Source organism: Rattus norvegicus, chromosome 3, assembly GCF_036323735.1.
Source record: "Rattus norvegicus strain BN/NHsdMcwi chromosome 3, GRCr8, whole genome shotgun sequence".
Taxonomy (NCBI): Eukaryota; Metazoa; Chordata; class Mammalia; order Rodentia; family Muridae; genus Rattus; species Rattus norvegicus.
Genome location: NC_086021.1, coordinates 77,136,829 through 77,164,600, shown reverse-complemented (window position 1 = coordinate 77,164,600; position 27,772 = coordinate 77,136,829). Strand labels below are relative to the sequence as shown.

The following is a 27,772-nucleotide window of genomic DNA, read 5'->3' as shown; positions in this document are numbered from 1 at the left end:
CCAGTAAGTGATTTTTGTCATCTTGTTTTAGAAACAAGACCTCATTACTCAGTCCTTGTTTAGGGTAGGATTCTTGGAGCTCCCCCGGCCTCTACGTTTAAAGTGCTGGGATTACAGGTGTGAGTTTCTACACCCAACTCTGTAAGTGATTTCTAAAAAGTAATTTTCTCCTGTACCATTTCATTAAGAGGAAAGAATTATGACTTTTGGAATATATGTAGACAAGACTGTGAAGTGAGTCGGTGGGTAGTTTTTATTTTACTGTTTGAGTATTTAGTTTTGCCAATAAGAGTAGCACACCCCAAGGCAATCCATACATGGCCATAAGTACTGTTTTCTTCATGAGTCAATGTGTTTAAGAGAAGTGACACCTCAGACCGTGGCTGTCTGTAGCATTCCTTCTTTTGGATCATGCTTGAAAATGTCATTTGACCCCAAGTTCCTCGAATGAAGGATTGCTTCTGAAACAGGGTCTTGTTATGTCGCCCTGGGTGGAACCTGCTATGTAGATCAGACTGGCCTTGAACCCACTTCCGAGTGTGAGTGCTGGGATTAAAGGCACGCACCACCAGATTTGGGACTTGTTGGGTTTTATCCAGTTAGCAATAAAGAAAACCAACCACACACGAGGAATCCTTTTCTGCAACTTAGTGTTGATTTTATCACCTTTCTCTTTCCCATTTTAAAGAAAAACAGAGTCTGTCTATAGAAGCAGAAAAGAGAACAGACTAGGGTGAAAGTACTCCCCTTTAGATTTACTTGTTAAAGTCTATTACATTGAGGTTGGGGATTTGGCTCAGCGGTAGAGCGCTTGCCTAGCGAGCGCAAGGTCCTGGGTTCGGTCCCCAGCTCCGAAAAAAAGAAAAGAAAAGAAAAAAAGTCTATTACATTGAAATCTGCAGGAAAACATGAAGTGGAGGAGCATCAGAAATTATCAGTTGGTACAAAGTTTCTAAAAAATAAAATAAAAAAGGATTCCCTAGAACAAATGTCCCAATGTTTATTTAATTTTGACCAAAGAACAATTTTTAAATGGTTGTATTGGGCATGGTGTAACCTTTGGAATTGATCAACACGCAAAGAATATCTCAGGGTAGGAAACAAGCAGAACGAATGACCCCTGATGGTGTGAGTGTGGGGACATCCATACACAATGGTAAATGGCCCTCCACCAGCTAGTGGGCTAGAGGAAGAGCAACTGGTCAAAGTGGGGACCAAGAAACGTTTGCAGACAACTGAGCGGCCTTATGTAGAAATCTTTGGACTCAGTCCTGATTTGGAATGTATGGACCCATACTAGACTTCTAGCATGGTCTGGTCATGGGAACCCTGCAATATCACTTGCTTGTTATATGTTTACATGCTACTGACTTACCTGTGCTTGCAGGAAACTGAAGTGGAGAGGAGGCTTGCTTTTCATTGTCTCCGGTTACATTTGATTTGTGTATGCATGCGTGTGTGTGTGTGTGTGTGTGTGTGTGTGTGTGTGTGTACACAAATATAGTAGGTGTTCTTCTGTATGTCCTCTTTGAAGTCTCAGGGATTTAAACTTTGTAGGTGATACAATGCTGACACAAAGAGGTCAAGGCCCTTGAAAGAAGAATTTGCCTCCCACCCAGTTTTCCCAACAGACAGAGGTATGCCATGTTATTAAGGATCAACAACTGTGATGGCTAGATTATGAAATCTGCCCCGTAGGCTTGAGATTTGAACACTTGGTCTCTGGGTGGAGGCATTGTTTAGGGAGGTTATGGGAACCTTTAAGAGATGTGGCCTTGTTGGAGGAAGTGTCCACTGTGGGAGGGCTTTGGGACTCTATAACCTCACCCTGTGTCCACTTTACTCTCTGCTTCCTGTGCATGGACAGAAATCTGAGCCCTAAGCTTCCTGCTCCAGCCCCCTGCTATCATGCCTCCCTCCCCATTACAGACCCTGCTCCCCAAAAAAACATAAGCCAAAATAAACTTTTCCACAAACTGCTTTGGGTCATAATGTTTTATTATGGCAACTCAAACAACAAGGAAGCACCAGACTTGGTGAGAAAGAAAGGAGTAAGGAGAGAGCTTGCTCCATGGTCTGTATTGCCAACTCTGAGTGGTTCTGGAACTTTCTGGGATATCAGGAACATAAAGGGTGGATGTGTGAGAGTTACTTAAATATCTCTATTGGCTCATATCAAAGATGTTCACGATGTTGAGGAGCTACTAAGCCCTGGCTGGGACGGTCATAGGTCCATATGACCCTAAATGTCAGGGCACCAAAACGACAGAAGAAAGGAAAATAAAGTTAATATAATTAGCTCTGTGATAAATAGATGCCAAATAGGCAAACACAGAATCTGAAAAAGTACAGTTGAAATAAGGTGATAGAAAGGCAATCTAGGGGCTGGAGAGATGGCTCAGTGGTTAAGAGCACCGACTGCTCTTCCTGAGGTCCTGAGTTCAAATCCCAGCAGCCACATGGTGGCTCACAGCCATCTGTAATGAGATCTGACGCCCTCTTCTGGTGTGTCTGAAGGCAGCTACAGTGTACTCATACAATAAAATAAAATCTTAAAAAAAAAATTTAAAAAAAGAAAGGCAATCTACCTTTTTGGTGCCATTAAATATGTGAACTATTCCATTTTGTAAATTCTACTCTGTTGCTATGGAAATGGGTATAGCATAAACATGCAGATAAACATTTGATTTACACAGTGCATATTGGACATGTGGATATTACAGGTTTGAGCAATTGCAAGATTTCAATAGACCTGGTATTGCCGTATGCAATCAGATATTTGCCAAAGGGAACACACAGCAAATGAATCCAGAAGACAGTTTGCCAGAGTCAGTTTTCTCCCTGCACTATGCAGGTTCCAGGAATCAAACTCAGGGTCATCAGGTTTGACAGCAAGCACCTTTACCCACTGAGTCATCCCATTGGCCCAGAAGTTGCATTCTTTTCCTAGCCCAGCCTCAGACACCCACATCACTTGTATTATACCCCAGAAACTCAGGTGTCACAAACCCCTATCTGATCCCAAGGCAGAAAATCCAGATCCCTCTCGCTGGAATGTGAACCATACGAGAAGCACATGGCAGCAATAAATCAGAGCACAGAGTCTGTCACAATCAGCAGCCTGCTTTAACTCACAAAATCAGCCCCAAGTCTTGCACAGCTTCGGAGCTCAGCCCTCTCCTTCAGAAATGGTGAGCCTGCTGCAGTGACTTTTATAAATAAATTTAAAAAAATGCAACAGGAGACTTAATGTTTACGCATTTACGTTGCAAATGAAGAGCTCCTCTGATCGAGGTTCTTGCCCTTTGAACGTAGCTTTCAGATAAGCTACGTTTCTACTACATAAAGGGAACTCTGGCCTGCCTAATTAACTAGGACCCTGGGTTGCACGAAGCAACGCTGAACATACACTAGTGTAAGTAGACAAGAACTCACTGTTTCAGAAATCTGAAATGCCCTGGGCTTCAGAGGGGTCTGACTGCAGCCGGATGCAGGCATTCAAATATGACGTCAGGCCTCTGTCATCCTTTCTCATTCCTTGGTTCTGTTCCCCTCTGCACAGGCAGAGTCCCAAGGATGTTCTCTCCCTGACATCATAAAGGATGAGACCCCCGCTTTTCTACTCAAAAGGTGTGTTGCACTGGTTCAGCATCTCAGCCATAAACCTGGGGTCACTAATGCGTCTCTGTGCTGCATCACAGAAATTAGAGGTGTCCCCTTGAAGCAGTTTAACCGAGAGCAAGCCATACGGAGTTTGAATTCTCCAGTTCTCTCCTGTGTCTTCCTTCTGCCTTCTGTCTGTCGTGAATCTGGATGCGTGCCTGCCTCAATGCTGTCTTGTCTTAATCTGTACCGTCTGTCCCTAACAAAGGGCTTTTGCTCTGTATTTACTGAACAGCACAGAAAGCATCAAACAAGGGAGGGATGAGGGATAATTTACAGAAATCTTTAAGAGTTTTACAAGGAATTAAGTCACTGGCTCCAACTGACCCCAACTGACCCCGGTAACAAACAAGCAAACACTACCAAGCAGGTTCCACATGCTGTTTTCAGTATTTATGGCAGACGCTCGTTTTATATGGCTGCTTTCATCCATTTGCTCTTTTCAGAAAATGGTTCTCACAACACACACACACACAAACACGCATGCATTGTCCTTTGGGTCAGGGGCCGGAAAGAATGCATAATTTAAGATTCAACTATGCATCGTTGAGGTTGTAAAAGTTCACTCCATGGGAAATCCAAGCACAGCAAGAGTGACTGTTACATTGTTCTCTTAAAGTCTGGTAAAAGCAAACAGGCTGTGTACAAAGCAAGATGGCAGTCTCAAGTGGTAAATGACCTCAAGGGGTACTATTAGCCAGGCTGTGAGATCCAGCAAAAGGTCCAGTCTCTTAGAATGTGTAATACCACATTGCCACAGAGCGTGGTATTTGTGATACTAGGAGGGCTCTCCCCAACCTTTTTCCTTAAATCCCTAATGATTCCTGAAGAAAACAAAACAAAACAAAACAAAACCATTCTGGCCTCAAGGGATCAGATACAGTCTGCATGTTCCTGGCCAATTCCTTCTCCCTGGCAAACGGTGCTTAGGCAGCTCTGAAGACAAGGAAGATGAGACTTTGGTGGGCAGCTACGTGGTGTGGGAGCAGGGATCTCTGAGTGGAACACGGGGGACTCTGGTAGCAACCCACAGGGCAAGTGGTGCAGAGCCAGAGCCACAAGCAACGCTAGCACAAGCTTTACGTCAGCGAACTTTGAGCTAGAATCTTGCAAGAGTGAAAAGCAAGAGGAGTCAACTGAACCTCAAACTGGAAGCACCCAGTGGTGCTTGGGCGGCTTCTGTCTCTTCTGCCACCAAGTAGGGAGACAGGAGCACTCCTGTTAACAATTTATGAATGTTTGCGTTTACTCGTGTGTGAGCACATGCCATGGTGCCTGTGTAGAGGTCAGAGGACAACTTGTGGGGGGAGCTCCTCTGCTTCCACGAGGTGGGCTCTGCAGGCAGAACTCAAGGTCATCAGGCATGGAAGCAGGTACCTTTAGCAACTGAGCCATGTCACCGGGCCTCGGATGTCACATTTGTAATGCCAGTGTGCCCATGGTGTGTTATCCTTGACTGCTACTGGTTCCTCTTTGTCTTTGCCCTAGACCGAGTGACAGCTAAGTTTAAGATAGAGTCTACTTGTCTGTTTTTTTTTAAAGTCTACTTTCTCTTTAATTACACTGGAAAGTTAACTGCCTTAGAAACTGGTAAAAAAATGATCGGTGAGTCCTTGTTTCAGGTTTTTATTACTATAAAGAATACCTTTTATTAATATTGTTTCCATTAATATTGCCGGCCACGAACCATAAAATCGACTTCGAATATATTCATAAGCCTTTATAAAATTCTCTCCGAATCACTAGTTTCTTCTCTAAATCATATAAAACACCTTTGTAGCGGAAGTGACAACCGACTTGGGTTCGGTTCTTCGCTTTCTTTTCCTGGTGATTAATTTTTACGGCCAACTCGATAGGCTTTAGGATCACATGGGAGACAAACCTCCGAGAGGGTCTGTGAAGGTCCTTCCAGGGAGGTTTGACTGTGGAAAGGAGAGCCACCTTGCACGTGGTGGCATCGTTCCATGGACTGGGTGTTGGGATAGAAATCTCAGCTCGAGTCCGGACAAAACACAACAGGTCAACGTGGTTCCACGTGGAAAGGTTTAATGAGAGAAGAAGGGTAGAAGAGGAGAGGAGTAAAGGCCGGCCATGAGCATGTGGAGGGAGGGAGAAGGGGAATGAGGAGAGAAGAGACAAAGGGGAAGAGGGCAAGAGGGCAAGAGCAAGAAGCAAGAGAGTAAGAGAATGAGGAGGGGGCAAGCAACCCCTTTTATAGTGCCAGGCACAGCTGGCTGTTGCCAGGTAACTGTGGGGTGGAGCATACCTGCCTGTTGCCAGGTAACTGTGGGGGTGGAGCTTAGACAGAATACCAACGCTAGGGTCCTGGGGTGGATAAAAAGGAGGTGAGCCTAGCACCTCCCCTGTGGCTCTCTGCTTTCACGTTGTGGTCTGCTGACCATAGCTGCGAGGTGGTCAGTGGCCTCAAACAGCAGCCTCCATGAACTCTCTCTCACCTCCTCCTGCACCGTGCCTGCCTGGATGCTGTCATGCTCCCACCTTGATGAAACGAACTGAGCCTCTGAACCTGTGAGCCAGTCCCAATTAAATGTTGTCCTTATAAGAGTTGCCTTGGTCGTGGTGTCTATTCACAGCAGCAAAACCCTAACTAAAACACTTCCCTAAGTTCATTTTGTCTCGTGTTTCATCCCAGAAATGAGAAAAGCAATGAGAAAGGTGTCTACCTTTCCTAGAAGTAGGATCATGGCTGCTCAGAACCTAAGAGCATTCTTAGGACTCGTCTTGTCTCGCTCCCTTTCTCTAAATGGAGTGCTGCCTCTAGAGGATAATGCAGAGGGATAGAGCAGAACCCCTGACATCCTCTTCAGATCTCTGGCACACATACACCATATCTCTCTCTCTCTCTCTCTCTCTCTCTCTCTCTCTCTCTCTCTCTCTCTCTCACACACACACACACACACACACACACACACACACACACAAATTCTTTGCCCAAAGGCCCTGTGTGACCTAGCAAAAAAGTAAGTGGTTCAGAGAGCCCGACACTGGGTTAACAAGGCTGGAGCAAAGAGGCATTTCCTGCAGCATGAGCCTTACTTACCATGTACGGTTTCAACTGTGCCAAAAGCAACAAGGCAAAGGAGACAGGATTTGGTGTACACACACACACACACACACACACACACACACACACACACACACACACACACGCTTCTCATTGTGATCTCAGGAATGATCCAATCCTAAATTGCCTTCCTGTGGAAAGGAAACCAACCCACCGTATTGCCACGTTTGTGATCATGCAGCACACTGAGACTATCATGGCATCAGAGCTGAAGAGCAAGCCAGGACCAGGTGAATACAGAAGTGCCACAAAGAACAGAGCTGACGACATGAGGAAGAGTGGGCCACCAGGAACATGAGACAATGAAGCAAAGGAACAGTGTTAACGGACACGTCACAGAGATCAAACCATGCTAATGATCCCTTGTAGGGTTCCACTCCCTAAAACAGGAATGACTTGGAGAGTGAGGTCCAGTGGTCTTTCCAAGTTCACTGTACTGCACACTCAAACCCGTTTGACTTCTCCCCGTCTTTGAGTCTTTTCCTGAATATTTCAGGAGATACTCATGTTCTTTGCTAACATCTAGTGGCTTCCTTTCAATGGCTTCTTTCCAAGACAGACTAATAAAACAAACCAGAAAATAGACAAATTCTCTCTGGAGCTTTCCCTGCCTACAATGTGCAGCACCCTCTTTTTCTGTGTTTGAAAAACACTGAACCTTTTCCCTGTCTTTGATCATCTGGTCTCTTTCCATTTCCCATGAGCCATCAAAGACTGTCACAAGATTCCATTGCTCCCGCCCCCAGGTCCATTAGTGTCCTTGGGTGCGACTGTGGCAGGATAATATTTTGAGATGCTACCTGAGGTGCCTTCTCTGAATTTCTTTTACTCTTTGTCTTCCATTCATGGGAGCTGTGCACCCATCGCCCTGGGGAAGGATGTTACAGTAGAAAGGCAAAGAAAATGATTTTTCAAACATCTGAGGCATGTAACGTCAGACATTAAAAATATATATATAACTTAGGCCTGAAGGGAAGTTAGGTCATAAAAATTATATGAGGGGTAAGTGGCTCTGGATAGCATTGTCTGTTCCCTCTGATCCTGTGGCACCCACCTCCCTTCATCTTCCACTCTGAGCAAGGGTATTTGCTCAGACACTGGAAGGAGCTGCTCTGAGTCTGTTTGGAAAGCCAAGCACAGACAAGAGTGCTCCTGAGAAAGAGTCAAGGATTTCCTCCCGCCCAGAAAGGAGCGCAGGGATAGCAATGAAAAACGTGTATCAGTTATACAAACTCAGCCATCCCTGCAGAATGATTTCCCTGCAGCCTGATAGTAGCACAGAAGTGAGGGAAGCCATGCAAAGACGGGCCCGCCCATATCCATCCAGCATTCTTCCTACTAGTCAACATTGTGGCTGCTGGGGATATCCACTGACTTTTCCAATTATATCACCCATGTTGATGACCCTCCTAGGGCATGACTGTGTATAACTGGATGATGCAAGGATACAGTGGTGGGCTTCTCACCTTCTAAAAAGACGTCCCAGCTCAGGAACTTTGAGCAGGTGAGTCTTCAGTTATAGCCCAACTGAGGAAGCTTCCTGCCTCTCCCAGGCTGTCTTCCTCCAGGCCTTCTAGCTATAACTTTCGGGTGTGACTATGGAGATTGTCCCCTTAGCTAACACCTTAATGCCCCCATCAAATCTAAGATACCTTCACACCTGAGCTTCAAACCTGAGAATTCCCATTTCTGTTTCAAACCCAGTATCACCTGTCATAGAGGGAAATTCTTCTACTTTTGCACATCTTGGGCTGTGGGTCTCACAACTCTTCTCCTTTTACTCCTTTCTTTTCTGTTGGAGGTTGGTTACCAAAGAGGGCACAATAAAAATGGAGTTTGGGCCTTTCCTGATTTCTCTCTCACCAGAGTCATTTAAGCCCTTGGCTGTCTTCTTCCAAAAGAACTAAAGAGAGTTCCTTGCTTTGTTTGGAGTTTTTCAAATGTCTTAACTCTAAGGCTCTGATTTTCCTTTCTCAGGCTTATAAACTTCATTGTTTTTGTTTTGTTTTGTTTTTATTTCATGATGCTTGATGACTCCAGGGTTCTGGTTCACGAGTATTGCCTGAGTGGTCCAAATTCTCACTAAGGGATAAGGACCGAGCATGTAGCTCAGTGGTGGTGTAGTGTTAGCATTCTAAGTTCCATTCTCACAGTTACCTGGCAACAGCCAGGTATGCCTGAAACGATAAAAGGGGTTGCTTGCCCCCTCCTCACTCTCTTGCTCTTCTCCTCTTCCCCCTTTGTCCCCTCTTTCCCTATTCCCTTCCCCCCTTCTCTCCACATGCTCATGGCTGGCCACTACTCCTCTACTCTCCCATTTCTCTTCTCTTCTCTTCTTTTCTCTCCTCTCCTCTCCTCTCCTCTCCTCTCCTCTCCTCTCCTCTTCTCTTCTCTTCTCTTCTCTTCTCTTCTCTGTTGCAGAAACCTCTCCAACCCAAATATGCCCTCACAAAGAAAACACAACTTGATTAACATGAGCACAAGCTCACGCCTAGATTGGGCAGATCTACCACTACACTATCCTATTCCCCAGCTCTGAAATCCCTCATAATTTGCGGTCTTTCCATGCCAAGTCTTCAGCTCCCTTTTCCTCCTTCTCCTCCGACCCCTTCTCTCCCTTCCTCCCCTCCAACTTCTCTTTATTTTACAAATTAAATGGGAGAAGGTTCTGATAAGGTCACCTGAGTCTTCAGTTCTGACTAGGCAGCTGTGCTTGCGGCAGAGGAATTAGCATCAAAATACAGATAACTCCAGGGCAAACCACAACATTTCCCCCTTTTTGTCCAGTTAAAAGGTCTTTTACCGTATATATAAATTGAGCACAATTATTACCATTCTACAATTTATAAAACATGTGATACACTCAACACCCAGTCCATCAATCTGTCCATTAACTAAAGCATCTTGTAATTTATCCTAACACTATAATTCTATACCTGACTTATATCCTGGTTTTAGATTATATGTCACCTAAAAAAACCATCCTTTCAGATTTATTATCTTTCTCAATGCTAAATAGCTTGGGTTGTCTATGAGACTATCAGTCTTCAACCACATCAGAAATCCAAGAATGATTAATATTACCTGAAAATATGAGAAGCACAAAACATAGCTTCCAAGCTTAGCCAATTTATAGAGACTGCTGGTCACCTGGACAGTCCCCCATTCCTCAAAATGTTGGAGCATCAGTCCTCAGACTTCTGGCCCAGGATCATCTGACAGACCTTTGTAATGCAGATTTTTGAAGGGCTGATCACCCTGTCTTGGCAGAGTTTATCAGTCAACTATTCTGCAAAATTTGTCCTTTTCTGGACAGTATTTTTTCTGTAGATGAATTGAAGCAATTTTGCCCAGTGGCTGTCTCATCACAATTGGAACAATTCCACTGATGCCCAATTTCTTCTTAGAATCTAAGAAAGGATCCTGTCAGAAGCAGACAGGTCTCTAGTCAAATGATCTTAATAAAGAAATGTCCATAAATGTGATATTCTGTGGACTTCTGATACCTTTGAAGATTTTCTATCTACATTAGACATTTCTGAACTGTTAAGCGTTGACTACCCGTTGTCTATTTCTAATTGAAGTATCTCAAAAAACAGCCTTAAATGACTCAGAACCATTACTTTGCTATCTGTCCTTTAACTCGTATTGGTTAATCAACTAAAAACAATGTACAATAGCAGTTATAGGACTGGGTCTAAGACTTGTATTCTTAAATGTATTGTATAGGCACAATGCTTATATTAAAGTAGCAATATTAATTTCAATTCTAAATCAATAAGAAATTATACCAATGAAAGCCTTACATTTGTATAAAATGAATTCTATACCAATGTAAAGATTGCAACTTCAACTTTGTATCAATTACAAAGATTTCTATCAATGTAAAATAAAACTATAAAATATTTTTGTTTCAGAGTTAACTTGCGGGCTGGAGAGATGGCTCAGTGGTTAAGAGCTCTGACTGCTCTTCCAGAGGTCCTGAGTTCAATTCCCTGCAACCACATGGTGGCTCACAACCATCTGTAATGGGATCCAATACCCTCGTCTGGTGTGTCTGAAGACAGGACAGTGTACCCACATACATGGAATAAATAAAATCTTTCTTAAAAAAAAAAAGAGTAAATTTGCTAACCTATCCCTATTTGTCTATTTCTCTAACTTCTATGGTATTACTATATTCTCCCTTTCTCCCCACTCCTTTTCCTTTTCCCTAAGAAGAAAGTATAGAGAAGAAGAAAGGAAAAGTAGCAATCCCTAAGTTTAAACTCTCTAGTTCCCTTCCTGTCCAAAGCTACATTTGTAAAGTATCCCTTAAAAGAAAACATATCTACAGTTCTTAAAATAACCAGAACCATCCATCCCAACATAAGGAACTGGGATGACGATCTTCCTTTGTCTGCTTCCAGCTGAATTGGGGCAAAGAATTCCCTACTGTAGCCCAAGGGGAATTAGGAAAGTTGGCTTTGTCAAAGTAGAGCTAACTGGCATCATTTGCCTTCCAGTCACTGTGTGCTGAGAAAGTTCATCACTTCGCTGACATCTTGACTATGACAGTCTAAATGACTGGATAGGCAAGCTAGCTATTCTGGAAACATTCTGGAGACAAATCTTTAAAAGAAGCAGTTTCAACGTAGTTGAGGTAGAATCAAATGAGGAGCTAGACTGGAGGGTCCCAGAATCTCAGCATCGCAGAGTGTGGATCTTTTCAGGGCTGTCTTTTTCTTCTTTCATCCTGCAGCACGCAAACCACGTTGGGCGCCAATTTGTTGCGGTAACCTCTCCAACCCGAATATGCCTGCGCAAAGAAAACACAACTCGATTAATGTGAGTTGATCAGCTCACGCCTAGATTGGGCAGATCTACCACCTCACTATCTCCAACTCTGAAATCCCTCCTAACGTGCGGTCTTTCCATGCTATGTCTTCAACTCCCTCTTCCTCCTCCTCCTCCTCCGATCCCTTCTCTCTCCTCCTCCCCTCCAACTTCCCTCTTCTGCCCAAATCACGGGCTCTCACCTTTATTTTACAAATTAAATAGAAGGTACTGATAAGGTCACCTGAGTCCTCAGTACTAGGCAGCTGTGCTTGGGGCAAGGAATTAGCATCAAAATACAGATATCTCCAGGGCAAACCACCACCTCCCTCTCTCTCTCTCTCTCTCTCTCTCTCTCTCTCTCTCTCTCTCTCTCTTCCCCACTACCCTCTTAACTCCCCTCCACAAGCCCTGAATAAACTCTATTCTATACTATACAGTCATGCAGATGGTCCCTTAGCGGGAAGGGATGTCTCAGCATGGGCCCGCTGAGGCACACTCTTCCCCCACACCTCCATAGAATATATCCCCCTCTCTTTATCTTTTTATAAACACATCAAGTAGTACTTAGTATTTATGGGATCCTGGGTTCCACCCTGAGCTCATATCCCCAAATAGGGGCACTTGGCACCTTCTGAGTCATTTGCAAACCTGAGGCTATATTAGTCACTTTTCTCACTGCTCGGACACAATACCTGGCCCAAGAAAACCTAAAGAAGATATTTACCTGTGTTCATGTGTTGGGTCCTACATTGTGGTGTTTCCCTTCCCCCTCGCTGAGCCTTTTAGCCTGCTATAGCTAAGTTGTTCGTACTCTTAGTAGCTGCTCTTAGCCCCTGATTTGCGACCGGGACTTTCCATGGCACCCTTCCTCTCCACCCTTCCTGCCTGTTGTTGTTAAGAAGTTGTTTATGCCCCTGATTGGGCCTGGGACTTTCCACCACACAGACTTTTCCTGTTTTCCTGGTTGGGGATTTTCACCTGCCTTGTTGTTTTCCACGGCTTTTGCCTCGGGTATATAAGGAGATCTCAGTAAAGCCTTGGTGGCACTCTCTGAAAACAGGTGACCCGTGTACATGTTTTCTTTCAATCCCGCAGACCTACGTCCGATATTCACACACTGGCGGTGCAGGCACCAACACTCATGCTTTGATGAGATGGTCCATCTTGAGGGGTGCTGCACCGACAACTTGAGGGAGCTGGTCATATTGCACCAACATCTCTCCTCATTCAGCCCAAGCCTCAGCAGGTGCAGTGCTGCTGGCCACATTTAGGGTAGCTGTTCTCATCTTGGGTAACCCAGGCTAGTAATTCCCTTACTGGCACACCCAGGTGCTTGTCTCCTAGGTGGTTCTAGATGGTGTCAAGTTGAGCAATAGAAGTAACCATCACAGGGAAGCCCCCAGCTAAAACGGATCTAGTGAATCTCGTTTAGCGTCCTATTACTCCAGCAATACATCATAAAGAAAGCATATTGAACTCTTGGTGCTGGTGAAGGAGCAGGGTAGTTGGTGAGCAGCAGCAATAACTAAGGAAAGGTAATGGTAAGTCAGTAGTTCAATGGACAGTTGCTGGGAAGAAGAAAATAGTCTCAAAGAATAAAGCATGCCTTTTCTGTATGGGCCTAGCAGAGTTCCTGAAACAATTGTAAACTAGAAGACTTTTGGTTGTTTTTAATGAGTTAGTGAGTGCGTGTGTGTGTGTGTGTGTGTGTGTGTGTGTGTGTGTGTACTCCATATGTGTGCCAGTTCCCATGGAGTCCAGAAGGCCGCGTCTGATCTCACAGAGCTGTTGTTACAGGTGGTTGTGAGCCACCCTACATGGATGTTAAGAACCAAACTTGAGTTCTCCAGAAGAGCAGGAAGTAGTCTTAAGTACAAAGCCATCTCTCCAGCTCCATTTTTTTTTAAATCCTAGACACTACTTTAGATCAGATGTGACAAGGATATTTTTTTCTGTATGTTCAATACTTGGATTGTGCTTAGTGGCTCACCAGTGGCTGGGAAATGCACTGTTGGATGATTTGATAATTGTATAAACACGCAGGTTCTACTTACACAGACAACAATGGTTTCTTCATCACAGGTTACAGGCAGTAAGATCAATGTCATGGGGCCATATTGACACCTTGTCTAACATCGCATGCCCAGGGAAAGCCAGTTTATAGGGAAAGTGATGAGGGCTTTCACCTTATTAATTTAAAAGTGCTTGGCCAAAGCACCCAATAGCCACCCAAGGAGAATCAGAAGCTCTATTTGGACTTGTCCAGTCTTCAGAATAATTTTCTAGAAGCTATGCACACTCATTCTAGCATGCATGCAGAACGCCATCCTAAACCCCTCTTGGACTGAGATGCACGCGGCCATCTACTGATACCCATGAGGCGCTTTTCCAAAGGCGCCTAGGACTCACGCTGCCGCTGTAGAAGATGCAGGTATTCAAACAATCATATTAACAAACTCTGAAAGATAAAAATCGTGTGTTCTTCATCATATACAGATCTAGCCTACATTCATATGGATGTGCGTAGCAGGGTGTGAGTGTGCGAGTAGCTGTGAAAGTAGAAAGGAAATCAAGAAAGAGAAAGAGAAGTGCTAAGTGCGGGGGAGGGGTCAAGAACACAGGAAACACAAAAGCAGAAAGTTATGGATGGGTAGGTGGAAGAGTGCAAGGGGGGTCAGGGATGGAGAAGTGGGGAGGAGAATAAAAAACAAACCTTGTTGGAAATGCTATATAGGGCTGGAGACACAGCTCAGGGATTAGGGGCACTGGCTGCTCTTCCAGAGGTCCTGAGTTCAATTCCCAGCAAACACATGGTGGCTCACAGCCATCTGTAATGGGATCTGATACATGTACATATAATAAATAATATAAAGAAAGGAAGGAAGAGAGAAAGAAAGAAAGAAAATGTTATATAATGAAAACTTACGCTGACTTTTTAAAGTACAGGTTCTGTGGCAAAAAAAATGTCTTGACTAATCTAAAAAGTCACAGTAATCTTTGTAAATTTGGACTTATATTTTGTTCATATAAATTTAATATTATAAAATATGGTTATGGAAATACCCAATCATCTGTGAGCCTCTGAATGTTCTAATTAAAAATAGAGTCCAGCCAAGGGGAGACATTTAATTCCATAACTAGAAAAGCCATCTGAGAGTGGGGCTTGTGTGCACACATGCATGTCTGTGTTTAGGAAACAGAGTCTATGTTACCCAAACTAGATTCAAACAATCCTCCTGCCTTGGCCTCCTGGTAGTCAGGTGACAGCCACATGCCATGTCATCAGACCCAATGCTTGTCTCTTTTAGTATCCCAGAGTCTCATAACACCTAGTATAAAGTAAGCATTTAAAAGTTTAAGTTTAGGGGCTAGAGAGATGGCTCAGCAGTTAGGAGCACTGACTGTTCTTCCAGAGGTCCTGAGTTCAATTCCCAGCAATCACATGGTGGTTCATGACCACCTGTAAAAGGAACTTATGCTCTCTTCTGGTGTGCAGGTATACATGCTACAGAACACTCATACATAACAAAAAGTAAACAAAACTTTGTGTTTAAGCATTAAAGAATAAGTAATTTTTCCCTAAGCTCTAGGTATCTCCAGTAAAAATGATTCCATCTTAACTCATGAGAACATGAAGGATGTTGCCCAAACAGTGAAACAGAGAGAAAATTACAAAGATTGGAAGATGAACGCTGCAAGTAGCTAGTCGGTCATAGGAAAATCTATCTGGACCTGCCCTTCTGTGCAGACAAGGCCCAATGAACAGCAGTCAATTGTAAAACTTAATATGATGGGAATTTAAAATTTACCTTTTATCCTTTTGTGTGAGGTTCTCCTCAGTTAAGTATTAACTACTCTGCTATTAATCTCTGGCTTACTCGGATTGTTCCTTACCCTACAAAAACTGTACACAATTCAACAACACTTCGTGGATTAATACAAGCTGATGACAAACATAGATTCTTTTCCAAAAATTGTTTCTTCGGGGAGATGGAATCAACTTAGGTACCCATCAGTGATGAAGAGATAAAAGGAAACTTATTACAGACAAAATGGAAGGTTAAGTGGGGTCCCGTGTCCGCTCCACCTCAAGGCTCGGACCGTTCGAGGAGGCAGGGCCGCAGGGCGCTGGAAGTTTGACCGCGCTTACCCCGCTGCTGCCGCCACCGCTGCCACCACCGCCACTGTGGCCACCACCACTGCCAGGCAGGTGTCAGGCTATGGAAGATGCAGGGCGCCACTCCAGGGATGGGGAAATGCAGTCTGAGCACCAGACACAGCCAGAGCTGGCTCCGGGGGAGTCCCCAGGCCTGCTAGGAGGCTGGGCAGTCAGAACGGAGTGGGGGCCCGAGGGACTGGATCTAGCCTGGGGCCAAGGTGGGAAAAGGGAGAGCACCGACTGGTCCCTTGGGGAGAGTCCTTGGCTTGACTGCGGTGGTGGTGGGTGCTTGCTGGCTGCCACCACTGGGAGCACAGGGAGGCTTTCTTTGGGAGATTGAACAGTAGCTTTATAGGCAATGGCCTTCTCTGCGGCTCCCCACTGCGGATCCCGAAAAGAGGTGGTCTGTGGTTTCAAGGCATTTACAGTCATGGCTGAAGGTGGATGAGTAAAACCGTATCCCACTTCTCAGAGTGGGCCTGAGATTAAATAATCTTTTGCAGGGAGGAGTGTCTGGGAAGGAAAGATTATTGGCTAAGCCTCCAGGCCTTTAGGTACTTCATTATAACGGAGATCTGTCTTGAGCCTAAGTGTGGGGCTTGGAGCGTTGCCCTTAAGTGACTGGTGGTCACAAATCTATGGAGGACTGAATGCTAGTGACCGGCCTGGTTTCCTGAGAGTCAGGCAAAACGCCTACTGTCCCTCAGGATCACCGCGATTTCAAACCTCCTCAACCGGGAACCAGGGTCTTTCACTGTCCCACACTCATCCATTAAAAATATTGAAATCCACAGGGGCTGGAGAGACGGCTCAGAAGTAGGAAGCGCTGCTCTTCCAAAGGACCTGGGTTCAAATCCCAGCGCTCACGTGATGGCTCACAACCGTCTGTAACTCCAAGCCTAGGACCTCTGTAGGCACAATACGTACACGGGGCATAAACGATACAGGCAGGTAAAACATCCACGCACATGAAAGTAAATAATAAAAATTTTACAAAGTGTTAAGAATCTTACAAGTGTGGTAATGCAGATGGAACCGGGATGGGTAAGCTGGGTACAGAAAGACGAACGCTAGGTGATCTCACTCACCTATGGATGCTCAGTCAGCTGATCCGAGAGCAGAGAACTAGGGTAGCAAGAGGCAGGAGAGGATGGGATGAGGTAAAACACACAGAGAGCTGAGGAAAGCCCTGGTGTGCTTTACACTACAGGGTGACCACTATGAGTAATAACACATTATAGACTTCAAAATAGGATGTTTGAATGTTCCCCAAACAAAGGAGGTATAAATGCTTGGGAGAGCCTATGCTGATTATGTATCTCATAAATGTATACAGTCATTATGAGCTCATTAGGGATAATTAAAAATCCTTAATATATCTGCTTCTATGTAATTGCTCAGGAACCACCTCAGCATGTACACACTGGATGCTCTAAACAACAGTTAAGTTTTAGAATCCAAACGCCAGCTGTCAATCATTGTTCTCTGGTTGTTCCTCCTCCCCTGATGCCTGCTGGGTCGACCAGACCTTGCTACCTGATCACTGGGACTTACCAACCGTGGCACTACAAAGTCTGTGACTTGGGGTGACAACGAGTCTTGTTTTAGTTAGACACAGGTTTGGGAATGGCTGGCTCGTTTGCGAGCACAAAATATGTCATAGAAAAGAAAAAACATGACTAGCTTGGTTTGGGAAAAGAACTTTATCAGTTACCCAAGTCTTATTTTTTAAAAAAATTAAGTCTCCATATTGGATGTTCAATTTGGGGAGTTTAAAATATAAGCAGGTATATATATATATATATATATATATATATATATATATATATATACACATATGTGTGTGTGTGTGTGTGTGTGTGTGTGTGTGTGTGTGTGTATGTTGATCTTAACCTTAGGCTGGTTTAGAACACTCCTTTGAGGAAGTATGTCCAAGAGGTAATTTAGGACAGCCTACATCTACAGGCTATTGCAGAAAAGGCTGCAATCTCAGGACTAGATTCTTCGAGAAATTGCCATGGGAAAGAAAGGAAAGTGAAACAAGCCTGCTCAATGGTCCAGGGTTGACTTTGGGATGGGACAATGGAGTCTTTTCTGGAAATAGGTAGATGCATGGTTGTATACCGTTGTGGACATACTGAACTACACCTCACCAAACCACAGAAATCATCCCTGCAGACAGCAAGAGGGCTCCTCGGGTAAAGGTGTTTGCCACCAAGCCTGAGAACTGGAGTTCAATCCCTGGGAGCCCCAGTGGAGAGAAAACCGACTCCTGTCTTCCGACCTCTGCAAACCTGCGTGCACATGTACCCAAATAAATATTAAATTATAAAAGAAATGGTCCCTGAAAGTATAAACTTTGAGTTATTCTTTTTGTTTTGGATTACATTTTAAAATGGCTAGTTTTGGGGGGCTGGAGAGATGGCTCAGTGGTTAAGAGCACTGGCTGCTCTTCCAAAGGTCCTGAGTTCAATTTCCAGCAACCACGTAGTGGCTTACAACCATCTGTAATGAGATCTGATGCCCTCTTCTGGAGTGCAGGCATACATGCAGGCAGAATGTGATGCATAATAAACAAATCCATTTAGATTCCATTTAGAAGGGGGGGTAGATACGCCACCACTGAGCACCCATATCTAGGAGTGTGGCCTCACTGCAGCCATGAGCTACAGGACCAAGGCTGTTTCTATGTCAGGATTCTGACCTTGCAGCCACAATGCCCCTGGAAGGTAGGATTTCTGAAGGCACAGAATCTTTCTTGTGTTGCCTGGGCAGAGGTTTCCAACTGGTCACGGTAAGGTATGCTCTGTGCCCCAGCATCCAAGCAGTCCCGGGGAAGTAAGACATAAAGGGCTTTTTAGGCCTCAAAGGCCACTAGAAATATGTGAGTGCCTTCAAGATAAGCGTTCAGTACCTCCTTCAAGACATTAGGGGATCAATAAGACTGTAAGCATAACACGTCTGATTGAGATTGCATGTGGTGTGTGTGTGTGAGAGAAAGAGAGAGACAGAGAGACAGACAGAGACAGAGAGACAGAGAGAGTGTCAGTCTGTAATGGATATACTCATTTACACACATAAGTGTAGACGCCAGAAGTACCTTTCTCTACCACCTCCAGCTTGCTTTTGAGATGAGGTCTCTCACTGAACCTTGAGCTCACCGTCAGTTAGTCTGGCATCAGCCCAAGGGATCGTCCCGCATCTCCCTCAGCATGAGAATTACAGGTGTGCACTGTGACTCCCAGCTTTTCTTTCTTTTTAGTTGGGTGCTGGGAGCCAAACTCCAGTCCTCGTACTTGCACAGATGCACTTTACCCACTCACTCCTCCCCGTGACTGAGTTCTAAGAGAGAAATCTTTGCACCTGTCACCTGTCAGAAAGTGTGGGCAACGGCCTACATGTTAGCACGCCTGGTCCCTGCTTTCTCTCATTAAGCTCTAGCGTCTCCCTGCTTCCTGCAGTAGACAATAGGCCTGTGTTGTCTAGTTGGCCTCCTACTGAGCGTCATGTTCTCATGAAATGGGCCTAACCCTTGACTCGTTGAGTCTGAAGTATATGCTATTCAAGAAGGGACCCCAAAAAATGTCCCCCTTGTTACTAGCAAAATGGTTTTTAATGTCTACCCGATGAGTGCTTGCTTCCTCTGAACTTCAACCGTCTTCACAGCACTGTTGGCTACTCTTCTCATCTTCTTCATACTTAATCTTCCCCCTGCCTTTCCTCCTGTTGGTGACTAGCACCGCTTGCTCTGCCTCCTGACTGGTTTTGAGGTGTCATGGAGACTGGGTAGTGCTGGTAAATGAATCATCGTTACACATTTGGTAGACATAACTGCCTACCACAGACAAGGCGTTGGAGCCATGGAGAAGAGTTTGACCAGTTCATATTAAACCAGTGGTCTTTATGCTGTGATAGGAAAACAAAACAAAACAAAGCAAAACAAAAAAACAAAAAAACAACAAAAAACTGCTTGCCTTTTGCACCCTTATCTCAAATACACAATACAGCCTCCATCTTTAAAATAAACAAGCAATTTCATACTGTGCTGTAGTTGCATACAGCAGGATAGCTAAGTGTTTAACAATCTTCCATACACTGTTACATGATTTGTTCGATACACCAGAGCATCCATTACAGGGCACCTAGCACAAAACCATAATAGAGAATACTGTAGCTTTTTATGTTTCAGTCAAACCTAAACGGTACTGCTCACGTGCTATTTTTAAAAGAACTTTTCAACATTTTTCAATTTTTCTGATAAGCAAGAGGCAATATTCAGTCCCAGCTCTAAATCTCATCCACTGTCATCTTTATGACAACTGCAGGGACTTCCAGAATCTCAATGAGTTTCTCTTACTAGGAAAATTTTGCTCAAAAAACTCTAACTTAACGAAGTAAAAAGACAGTTGTCACTATTCACTGATGTAAGTGACAGGGTCTAAAATATCCCAAGTTAACTCCAAACTCATTATATAGCCAAGGATAACCTTGAACTTCTGACCTTCCTGTTTCCACCTCCCTTGTAACCCGGATTACAGACACAGACCCCTGGATTAGCAGCATAGACCGCCATGCCTGATTTATGTGGTACTAGGATTGAAAGCCTCTTTATCCCTAGCCAAGTATCCCCAGCCAAGTAAAAGCCTTAGGAAGCTAACAAAATAGACACTCTTGTGTTTTCCTACTAAAACCTATGATCAAAATATGCTAAAGAAATATGAAGGCAAAGAAAAGTGGACAATACAATGTTTAATTCTTTGCAAACACAAAAGTAGGACTAATGATACAGTAATTTAAGAATGCCAGGATTATGAAAAATAGGAACACATTCATTTTCCTTCACAAAGCATTAATTCTTTTTTTTTTTTTTTTTTTAGTGTCTTGGGTTTGACTGTGAGAAAATTAATAATAGTATTGAGACCACAAGGTAATCAGATATAATGAGAAGTTTTCAATAAAAACAACCAAATTTAATCCTAGCCCCCTGACCTTTCAAGCTTTGTATTTCCTTGTAAAACTGATGATATAAACTCAAAGGCTGGGGTTCCTCCCTAATTAGCCACAGAACCAGACAATTCTTTTTCCTCCCTCTGTAGTTGTTTGGGACCTTGTTGACTTAAAAACATTCGTCACACGGGGTCTATATACGTAGCCTTGGCTAATCGGAAGCTCCCTAGGCCGACCAGGCTGGCCTAAGTTCAGAGATCCCTACAGGTGTGTGGCAGCTGGACCCTACTGGCTCAAACAGTGAAAGGAAGGTATGGCCACTCCATGCTATCAACAGGGGATAGCACATCATCTGTCTTGACTACCTAAGTTAGAGATTCCACCAGTATTAATAGAAGGCAGTGCTGGTTAAGTTAAACCCCTCTCTACAATTATTTCTGTGGACAATTTACTTATTCATACAGCTTTTCAAAATTATCCACCAGTTCTCCAGTACATGTCAACCATTGGCAGTTTATCAGAAAAAGAAAATCTATGGTGAGTCAAACCACATACACCCCATTAGGGGTTTCCTCATTAGGCTAGAGACAGTGGAAGCCTTGCTTCAGACACCGTGCTAGGAGAGTGCAAGGCGCCTAGCTACAGCTGGGGTTTATTAGTGTGGCCTGTGTAGGGGATGCTCACGTGCACAGTGCACATGTGGAGGTCCAAAGACAACTAACGGGGCAGTTGGTTCTTTCTCTCCTTCCACCGTATGTGTCAAGGAGAGACCTCCAACCCTAACCCCCAGGCTTGATGACCTTGTGCTTACCTGCTGAGCCACTGGGCTGGCAACAGCTACAATTTCTTGAACCTTTACAGATACTGAGCCTTGAACGGACCGCTGTCTATCTTTTCTTTTTTTTTTCTTTTTCGGAGCTGGGGACCGAACCCAGGGCCTTGCGCTTGCTAGGCAAGAGCTCTACCACTGAGCTAAATCCCCAACCCCGGGACCACTGTCTAAAAGACATGAGTGCATTTCCAAAATCCTTAAGTGACTCAAATTTATTCTTTGAAAAAGCCGACCCATGTGTTCATTTTACTGTCAACCACAAAAATGTCTTACGGTGCGGTAGAATTCTGCTCCTATGCCTTCGCGTAGAAACTTCACAGTGTAAGACACTGACCCTTATTAAGTGTAAAGGCACCAAAACCAGCCAGCATTTGATATTAGTGTGGAATAGTCTTACAACCCTTTCCTACAATGCACTGGCACACTCGTTAACTACCCAGCTTATAAAAATCACTTGCTGTCCATTCCCCAACAGCCAAACCTATTTTCATACCTATCCCGAACCACAGAACAAATACCGGCAGACAAAATGGCTCACCCTATGAATCTAAAACCCTTTAAGGTATCTTTAAAAGCAACTCTGAAAAGCCTCCCCCAGAGCTTTGTCCCATTCAGGTTCCAACCATCACCATAATAACAACAAAGCAAAAAGGTGCTATATCTTAAAACGAAGCTGAACTCAAATAATTCTACTTCCTGTCTGAAAGCATTTTCTTAGCTCTTAGGCGGCAGGGGGTGGGGGGGAGGCATGTTTTAATTCCTTGGAGAGGGCAAAGTATTTCACAAATTAAAAATAGTACGTTTATTGACGGTTGTACAAAAGATTCCAAAATATTTCACCATTGCAGTAAAATGTAATTTAAAGCTAGTAAGTGCGATACACTGAGTAAATGTCACTCATGAACAGAGTCTATTATTTCTTACAAAGTCCTCGATTAGGAACAGCAGGGATAAGGTGTGTATTTTCCGACATTTGGTAGTATTAGTTAAAAAGCCCTGGGCCAATAGGACACAAGTTCCAGGCTCCTCACCTCTCACATAAGGATTCTGGCCTGGCCACCCTGGAGCTCAGACTACACGTCCCTATCATTTGGTATCAAAATCCTCTTCTGTGCCATGTTGCATGACTTGGCTTTTGTACTATATATGTATATATATTTATGGGGCACAGAGTGATAATTGGGTAAATCCTGTCAAGAGTGGCATGTTTCAACTCACGATGTTTTCCAAACCAAACCCCCAGATCCCTCCAGGTAAGTGGCGAAGCGTGTTTCCCAAGGAGTTCTCCATTGCTTAAGAGAGAGGTAAGAATATTCCAGACAGTGGATGGTGATCAGCAGAGATAGCTCAGGCTGTGGCTCCAATTCTGTGTGACTTCGGGTCACTGAGAGAGAACCGAGCTGTCGTACCTGCTCCATAGTTCTGTTTCGACACAAATACCATCAGTACACCAAAGCACTGGTTGCAGACTTTCAATCACCACACAGCTAGCTGCAAAGGGATTCTGTAGTCAATATAAACGGACTTTTCTTTGATTAAAAAAACCTGGATAGTTTAGAAAAGTATATGTCCTTAGTCGCCACTTAAAACCTAGGTGGCTGAACCTTTGTCATCTGACCTCTTGTGATGACCATCATCCCCCAGCTGCTAACACTTTAGACTGCACCAGGCCTGAGAGTCAGATTATGTCCCCTGGAAGTGTAGCAACCTGACCTGAAAATGGGGCACCCACGCTTCCCAATCCAGTCTGTCACTCTGGCAACAGCAGTAGTCACTATTCACTCCCGAGAAACTCACTCTCGTCAAAAGCTCAGATAATCAGAAAATCTCAACAGTCAGCCGGCTCGGTCTGGCTGCTTGGTGCCTCCCAGTTTATTCTCTGCTGGCACGTGGCTGGCTTTGGGGATGACATTTCTCTTCTAAGCCAGATGTGGTGGCACACCCTTCCCAGCTCTCAGGACGCCAAGGGTAAACTCAAGGCAGCTGGGGCTACCCAGTGAGACTCTGTTTTTAAAGAAAGTCCCTCTCGTTGACTAGAAGCTCGCTACTCATGCTCTGGGTTTTGCTCCATGGGGAGCCAGTCGTTACGATCCACTGCAATAAAAGGACGCCATGATCAATTAATTTCAGCACTCGGACGATCTGTGTGGCTTCTAACTGACTGCTGTGTTCTGCTTCGTGGGAGGTAAGACGACCATCTGATTAGGTGTCACCACTCACGGATGACAGAACTCCAAAAGCAGAGAGGCCGCTAACCAGCTCCTCCACGTTCTTCAGGCGCTTCTAGAGGATATAAAGGAAAACCTGGAAGAAACACTGAGCTTCCTACAGAAACCAGGGACTTCACACTCCATACCGCACCAAGGGAAGCTGACCAAAATTATGTGCGTTCAAAAAAAAAAAAAAACACGCCCAATTAACAAAACATATCAGAATAAAGTTGCTATAATTGATCCTTTAGGAGCTTTAGCAAACACTGATTGTGAAAAATCACACATGACATATTTGGTACAATGTGGTTCCAAATACATCTCTCTTCCAAGTTTGGCAAAAACCACATTTGGCTTTGCCAGGCGTCCCATGTGCAGTTACGAGCTTCGGAACGTCGTCATGTCTTTCGGCTCTCTGCTGGGCACACACCAGTCGTCAGCCTCGTGGTTGGTTCTGTAATGCTTCCAGGCAGCTTTATTATACACAGGGAGTCTTTCGATGGACTCCGTTGACAGAGCCTGGGGTTGGAGAGAAATCAGCCATTTTTAAGAATTCATATCTGAGATAATATACAGTGGCAAATGGCGACTACAAAGTAGACAGGGTTCTACTAACCACACACCCTTTTCAGGGTGGATATATCAGGAATATGCTATTTACAACTGAGGAACCAGTAACCTAGTGACTGAGTTTGATGCTTCAGTTATCTACTAGCCAGCCTGGAAATGTCAACCCAAGCAGAACAGACATCTCTTGCAAAGCGCAAACACAGCCGGAAGTCACTTTAAGAAGATGGTCAAGTGTAAGAGTATAAAAATCAGTATATCTACCTTAATACCCATATAGAGATTTAATGAGAAGAAAGCCAATCTTTTTCACTATATAGTAATGTATTATAAAAAACATTACTATGCAGGAATGGTATAAAAATCAGTATATCTACCTTAATACCCATATAGAGATTTAATGAGGAGAAAGCCAATCTTTTTCACTATATAGTAATGTATTATAAAAAACATTACTATGCAGGAATGGAGATGGCTCAAGTGGTTCTTAGCACTTGTTGCAGAAGACCTGGGTTCAATTCCTGGCACCCACATGGTGGCTCACCACTACCTGTAACTCCAGGCCAGAAAACCTGATGATGCCCTATTCTGACATCCATACACACCAGGCAGGCAGACAGGTAGCAAGCACAGAGGCTTACATGTAAGAAAAACACTTGTACACATAAAATAATCTTCTATAAAAATTAAAACCTGAACGCACCAATATTCGCATCAATAAACACACAGCTCGGTCTAAGTAAGCATCTGGGCTTTTTCAAGTTTCTTGGTCCTTCGCTCTCCAGTTTCCAGGCTGGAGACTGCACATGAGGTCTCTCTCGTACATGAAGCACACGCTGTATCACTAAGCAGTACTGTGTTTTCTCTTCCCGCCATTAAAGTCAGCTTTGGTCCCAGTTTCCCACACACAACCATTCACTCGGTGCCCTACAGTTTCCTGTAAATAATGGGACCCAGGGACAAACTCTGTTACTGTCTCCACAGTAGGAACTGTCAGCATTTTGACACCAGGCCACTGGTATTCCCCAAGAGGCTGCTGACAGTATGGAACTGGAAATTTCCTCCTAGTGACGCTGAACAGGGTCTGTAATGTGACTGGGTGTGATGACTCCATCTTAACGCTTGCGTTCTGGTTTTTCCCAAACAGAAAAATCTTCCAACTCCTCCATGCTCTGAGCAGTCTAAATACAGACCAAGATATTATATTGAGTGTAGCACGCTGATACGGTCATACAGACCAAGATACTATATTTAGTGTATCATGCTGATACGGTCATATTTAAATTCCTCACAATGACATATTAGGGGAAATAATAACATGACTATGAAGAATTTAATCTTTTCAGGCAAACTTTTTCACAAAATGTTTGAGCATAGCCTATAAGATAGGTGCCATCTAGTGGCCAGAGCCAGGAACTGGAGGCACCAAATGCATAGCCAGTACTTTTAAAAATTATTACTCTCATTCCATTGATTTATTTGAGTATGTGGCCGACAAGCCTAATGATCTGAATTTAATCTCCAAGACTCACATGGTCAGAGCAAAGACCTCTGGTGAGCTGCCATCTGATCTCCACACAGCTGATGCCCCCACAAACAAACAAACAAACAAACAAACAAACAAACAAACATGTTTAAAGAACTACTTTAGGTGGCTAGGGAAAAGACCCACGTTTAATCTCCAAATCCACAGGGGGAAAGGAGAGAACTGACTCTGGAAAGCTGTCCTCTGACCCAATGCAGTGCACACCCACGAACATACACCCACTAAATAAACAACACACAACCATTCTTTTAAAAGAGCAGTTCGATGACTGGTCGTGTTTCCCATTAAAACTAAATTTACTCCTTTTTTACAGTGCTGTAGCCTGAGCCCAGGGTCGTTCTTGTACATTCAGGATTCTCTACTGCTTTCCCACTGCCCTCACCTATCCAACTGTGCATTCCCATATAAATATCTCTACATTTATTAAGTAGCATGAGGTTTAGTAAAGCCCCATTATACTTCTCACTGGTACCTTCCTTATCATTAAAAGAAGTTGGGTTAACAGGCTGAAGAGACGGCTTAGCGGGCCGAAGCACTGGCTGCTCCTACAGAGAGACCATGGTTCAGTTCCCAGCACCTACATGGTACTGCATAACTGCCTGTAGCTCCAGTTCCAGGGACCCCAGGACCACTTCTGGCCTTTTGGGGGTTCTTGCAAATATATGGTCCACATAAACTCACATACACACATGCATACATGTACAAATAAAAATATATACAAATAAAAACTAAACACAATTATATCAAGACGCTTTGGTTGTTACCTTAATATAGATGACAGCATCCGTCCCGTAGCCCTCTAAGGAATACAGCTTTAGGTCTCCCTGGAAGTACTGTGCATAGAGGCGTGATATGGGCAATCCGTAACCAAATCCAGCCTGTTCGATGAGAAAACAGTCCTGTTCAGAGACCCACACACTGAAACACTTTTTTAACTAAGATAGATGCCACTGAGTATGGCAAAATCGTCAGCCTGTGCAGCTGAGAGAGCTTGTAAACCGCAGCCATGCGGAAGGATGCAGCTGCAGTTTAGCTGAGCCCATTAGTTCACCAACTGTGGACGTAAAGCCTTTAATTCGGTCTATAACATGATCTGTGGTAGTCCCAAGAAGGCGTGTTGCTTTTCTTTGCTGTCCTGCTCCAGGGTTCCCCAACACAGCTTTCAGTAATTTCGTACAAAGCACACTGTTTCATTTAGGAGCAAGACGAGAAAATGTCTTGTGGCAGCTTTACTAACAATAGACGGGAATCTCAGGACTTCACACTATGGATGCCCAGCCTTTGTTCTGAACCTGGAAATAATCTGTAATAGTCGCTTTCTTATTATCACTGACAGATCACTTCCCTGCTCCAAAATCTTCAAAGCATACCAGGACTTCCCCACCCCAGAGAGAAAGAGCCAAGCTTCTAAAAACGTCCAAGACAAGATCAGGTCTCTGCCTGCTCTCCTGTCTAGTGGAGCCGATCTCCTTCACCGACTTCCTTAAACCCAGGACTGGGTCTTTGTTCAACCTGTTTCCAGTATCTGGTCCTTCTTTACCTAGGAAATTCTACAGACACTTGGGAAGAGGTAAAAATGGCTCCCATCCCCGAGCCATGCTTTGGGTGGTACTCCTCACAGCACGTTTATGCAAACCGAAGAGTCACTAACACTGCTCTGGCCTTTTCTCCCACTGATTATTTTTTATATTACTATTATTGGTGTGTTTATGAGTGCAGGTATGTGTGCATAGCGCTCTGTGTGTGGAAGTGAGGACCTCTTCCAGGAGTTGGCTCTCTTCTGCCACCCTGGGATGTGGGGATCAAATGATGCCGTCTGTGTTAGAAGGCGGCATTCTTCTCATGGAACCATCATGCTAGTACTAATTATTTTATAGTCCACCGTTTCTAGGTGGCCTTCCAAGTCAACGACCCAATTTCCAGCTTTCTCCTGTCCTAGGGCTGA

At 44.2% G+C, this 27,772-nt stretch overlaps 1 protein-coding gene across 4 annotated transcripts in view; it reads right to left on the bottom strand.

Moving 5' to 3' along the window:
- Positions 1-20,455: 20,455 nt before the first annotated feature.
- Positions 20,456-27,772, bottom strand: part of Pdk1 (pyruvate dehydrogenase kinase 1) — a 30,682-nt gene continuing 23,365 nt past the window's right edge. For 2 of the 4 annotated variants that reach the window (XM_006234352.5, XM_039104113.2), the window contains 2 exons: positions 26,592-26,705; positions 20,456-24,233 (listed from right to left, as the gene is read on the bottom strand). In XM_006234352.5, coding sequence (XP_006234414.1) covers positions 24,093-24,233; positions 26,592-26,705 — 255 coding nt within the window. In that variant the 3' untranslated portion in view covers positions 20,456-24,092. Of the gene's footprint in view, positions 24,234-26,591; positions 26,706-27,772 lie in introns of those variants that run through there. The other 2 variants (NM_053826.2, XR_010064554.1) reach the window with 2 other exon arrangements.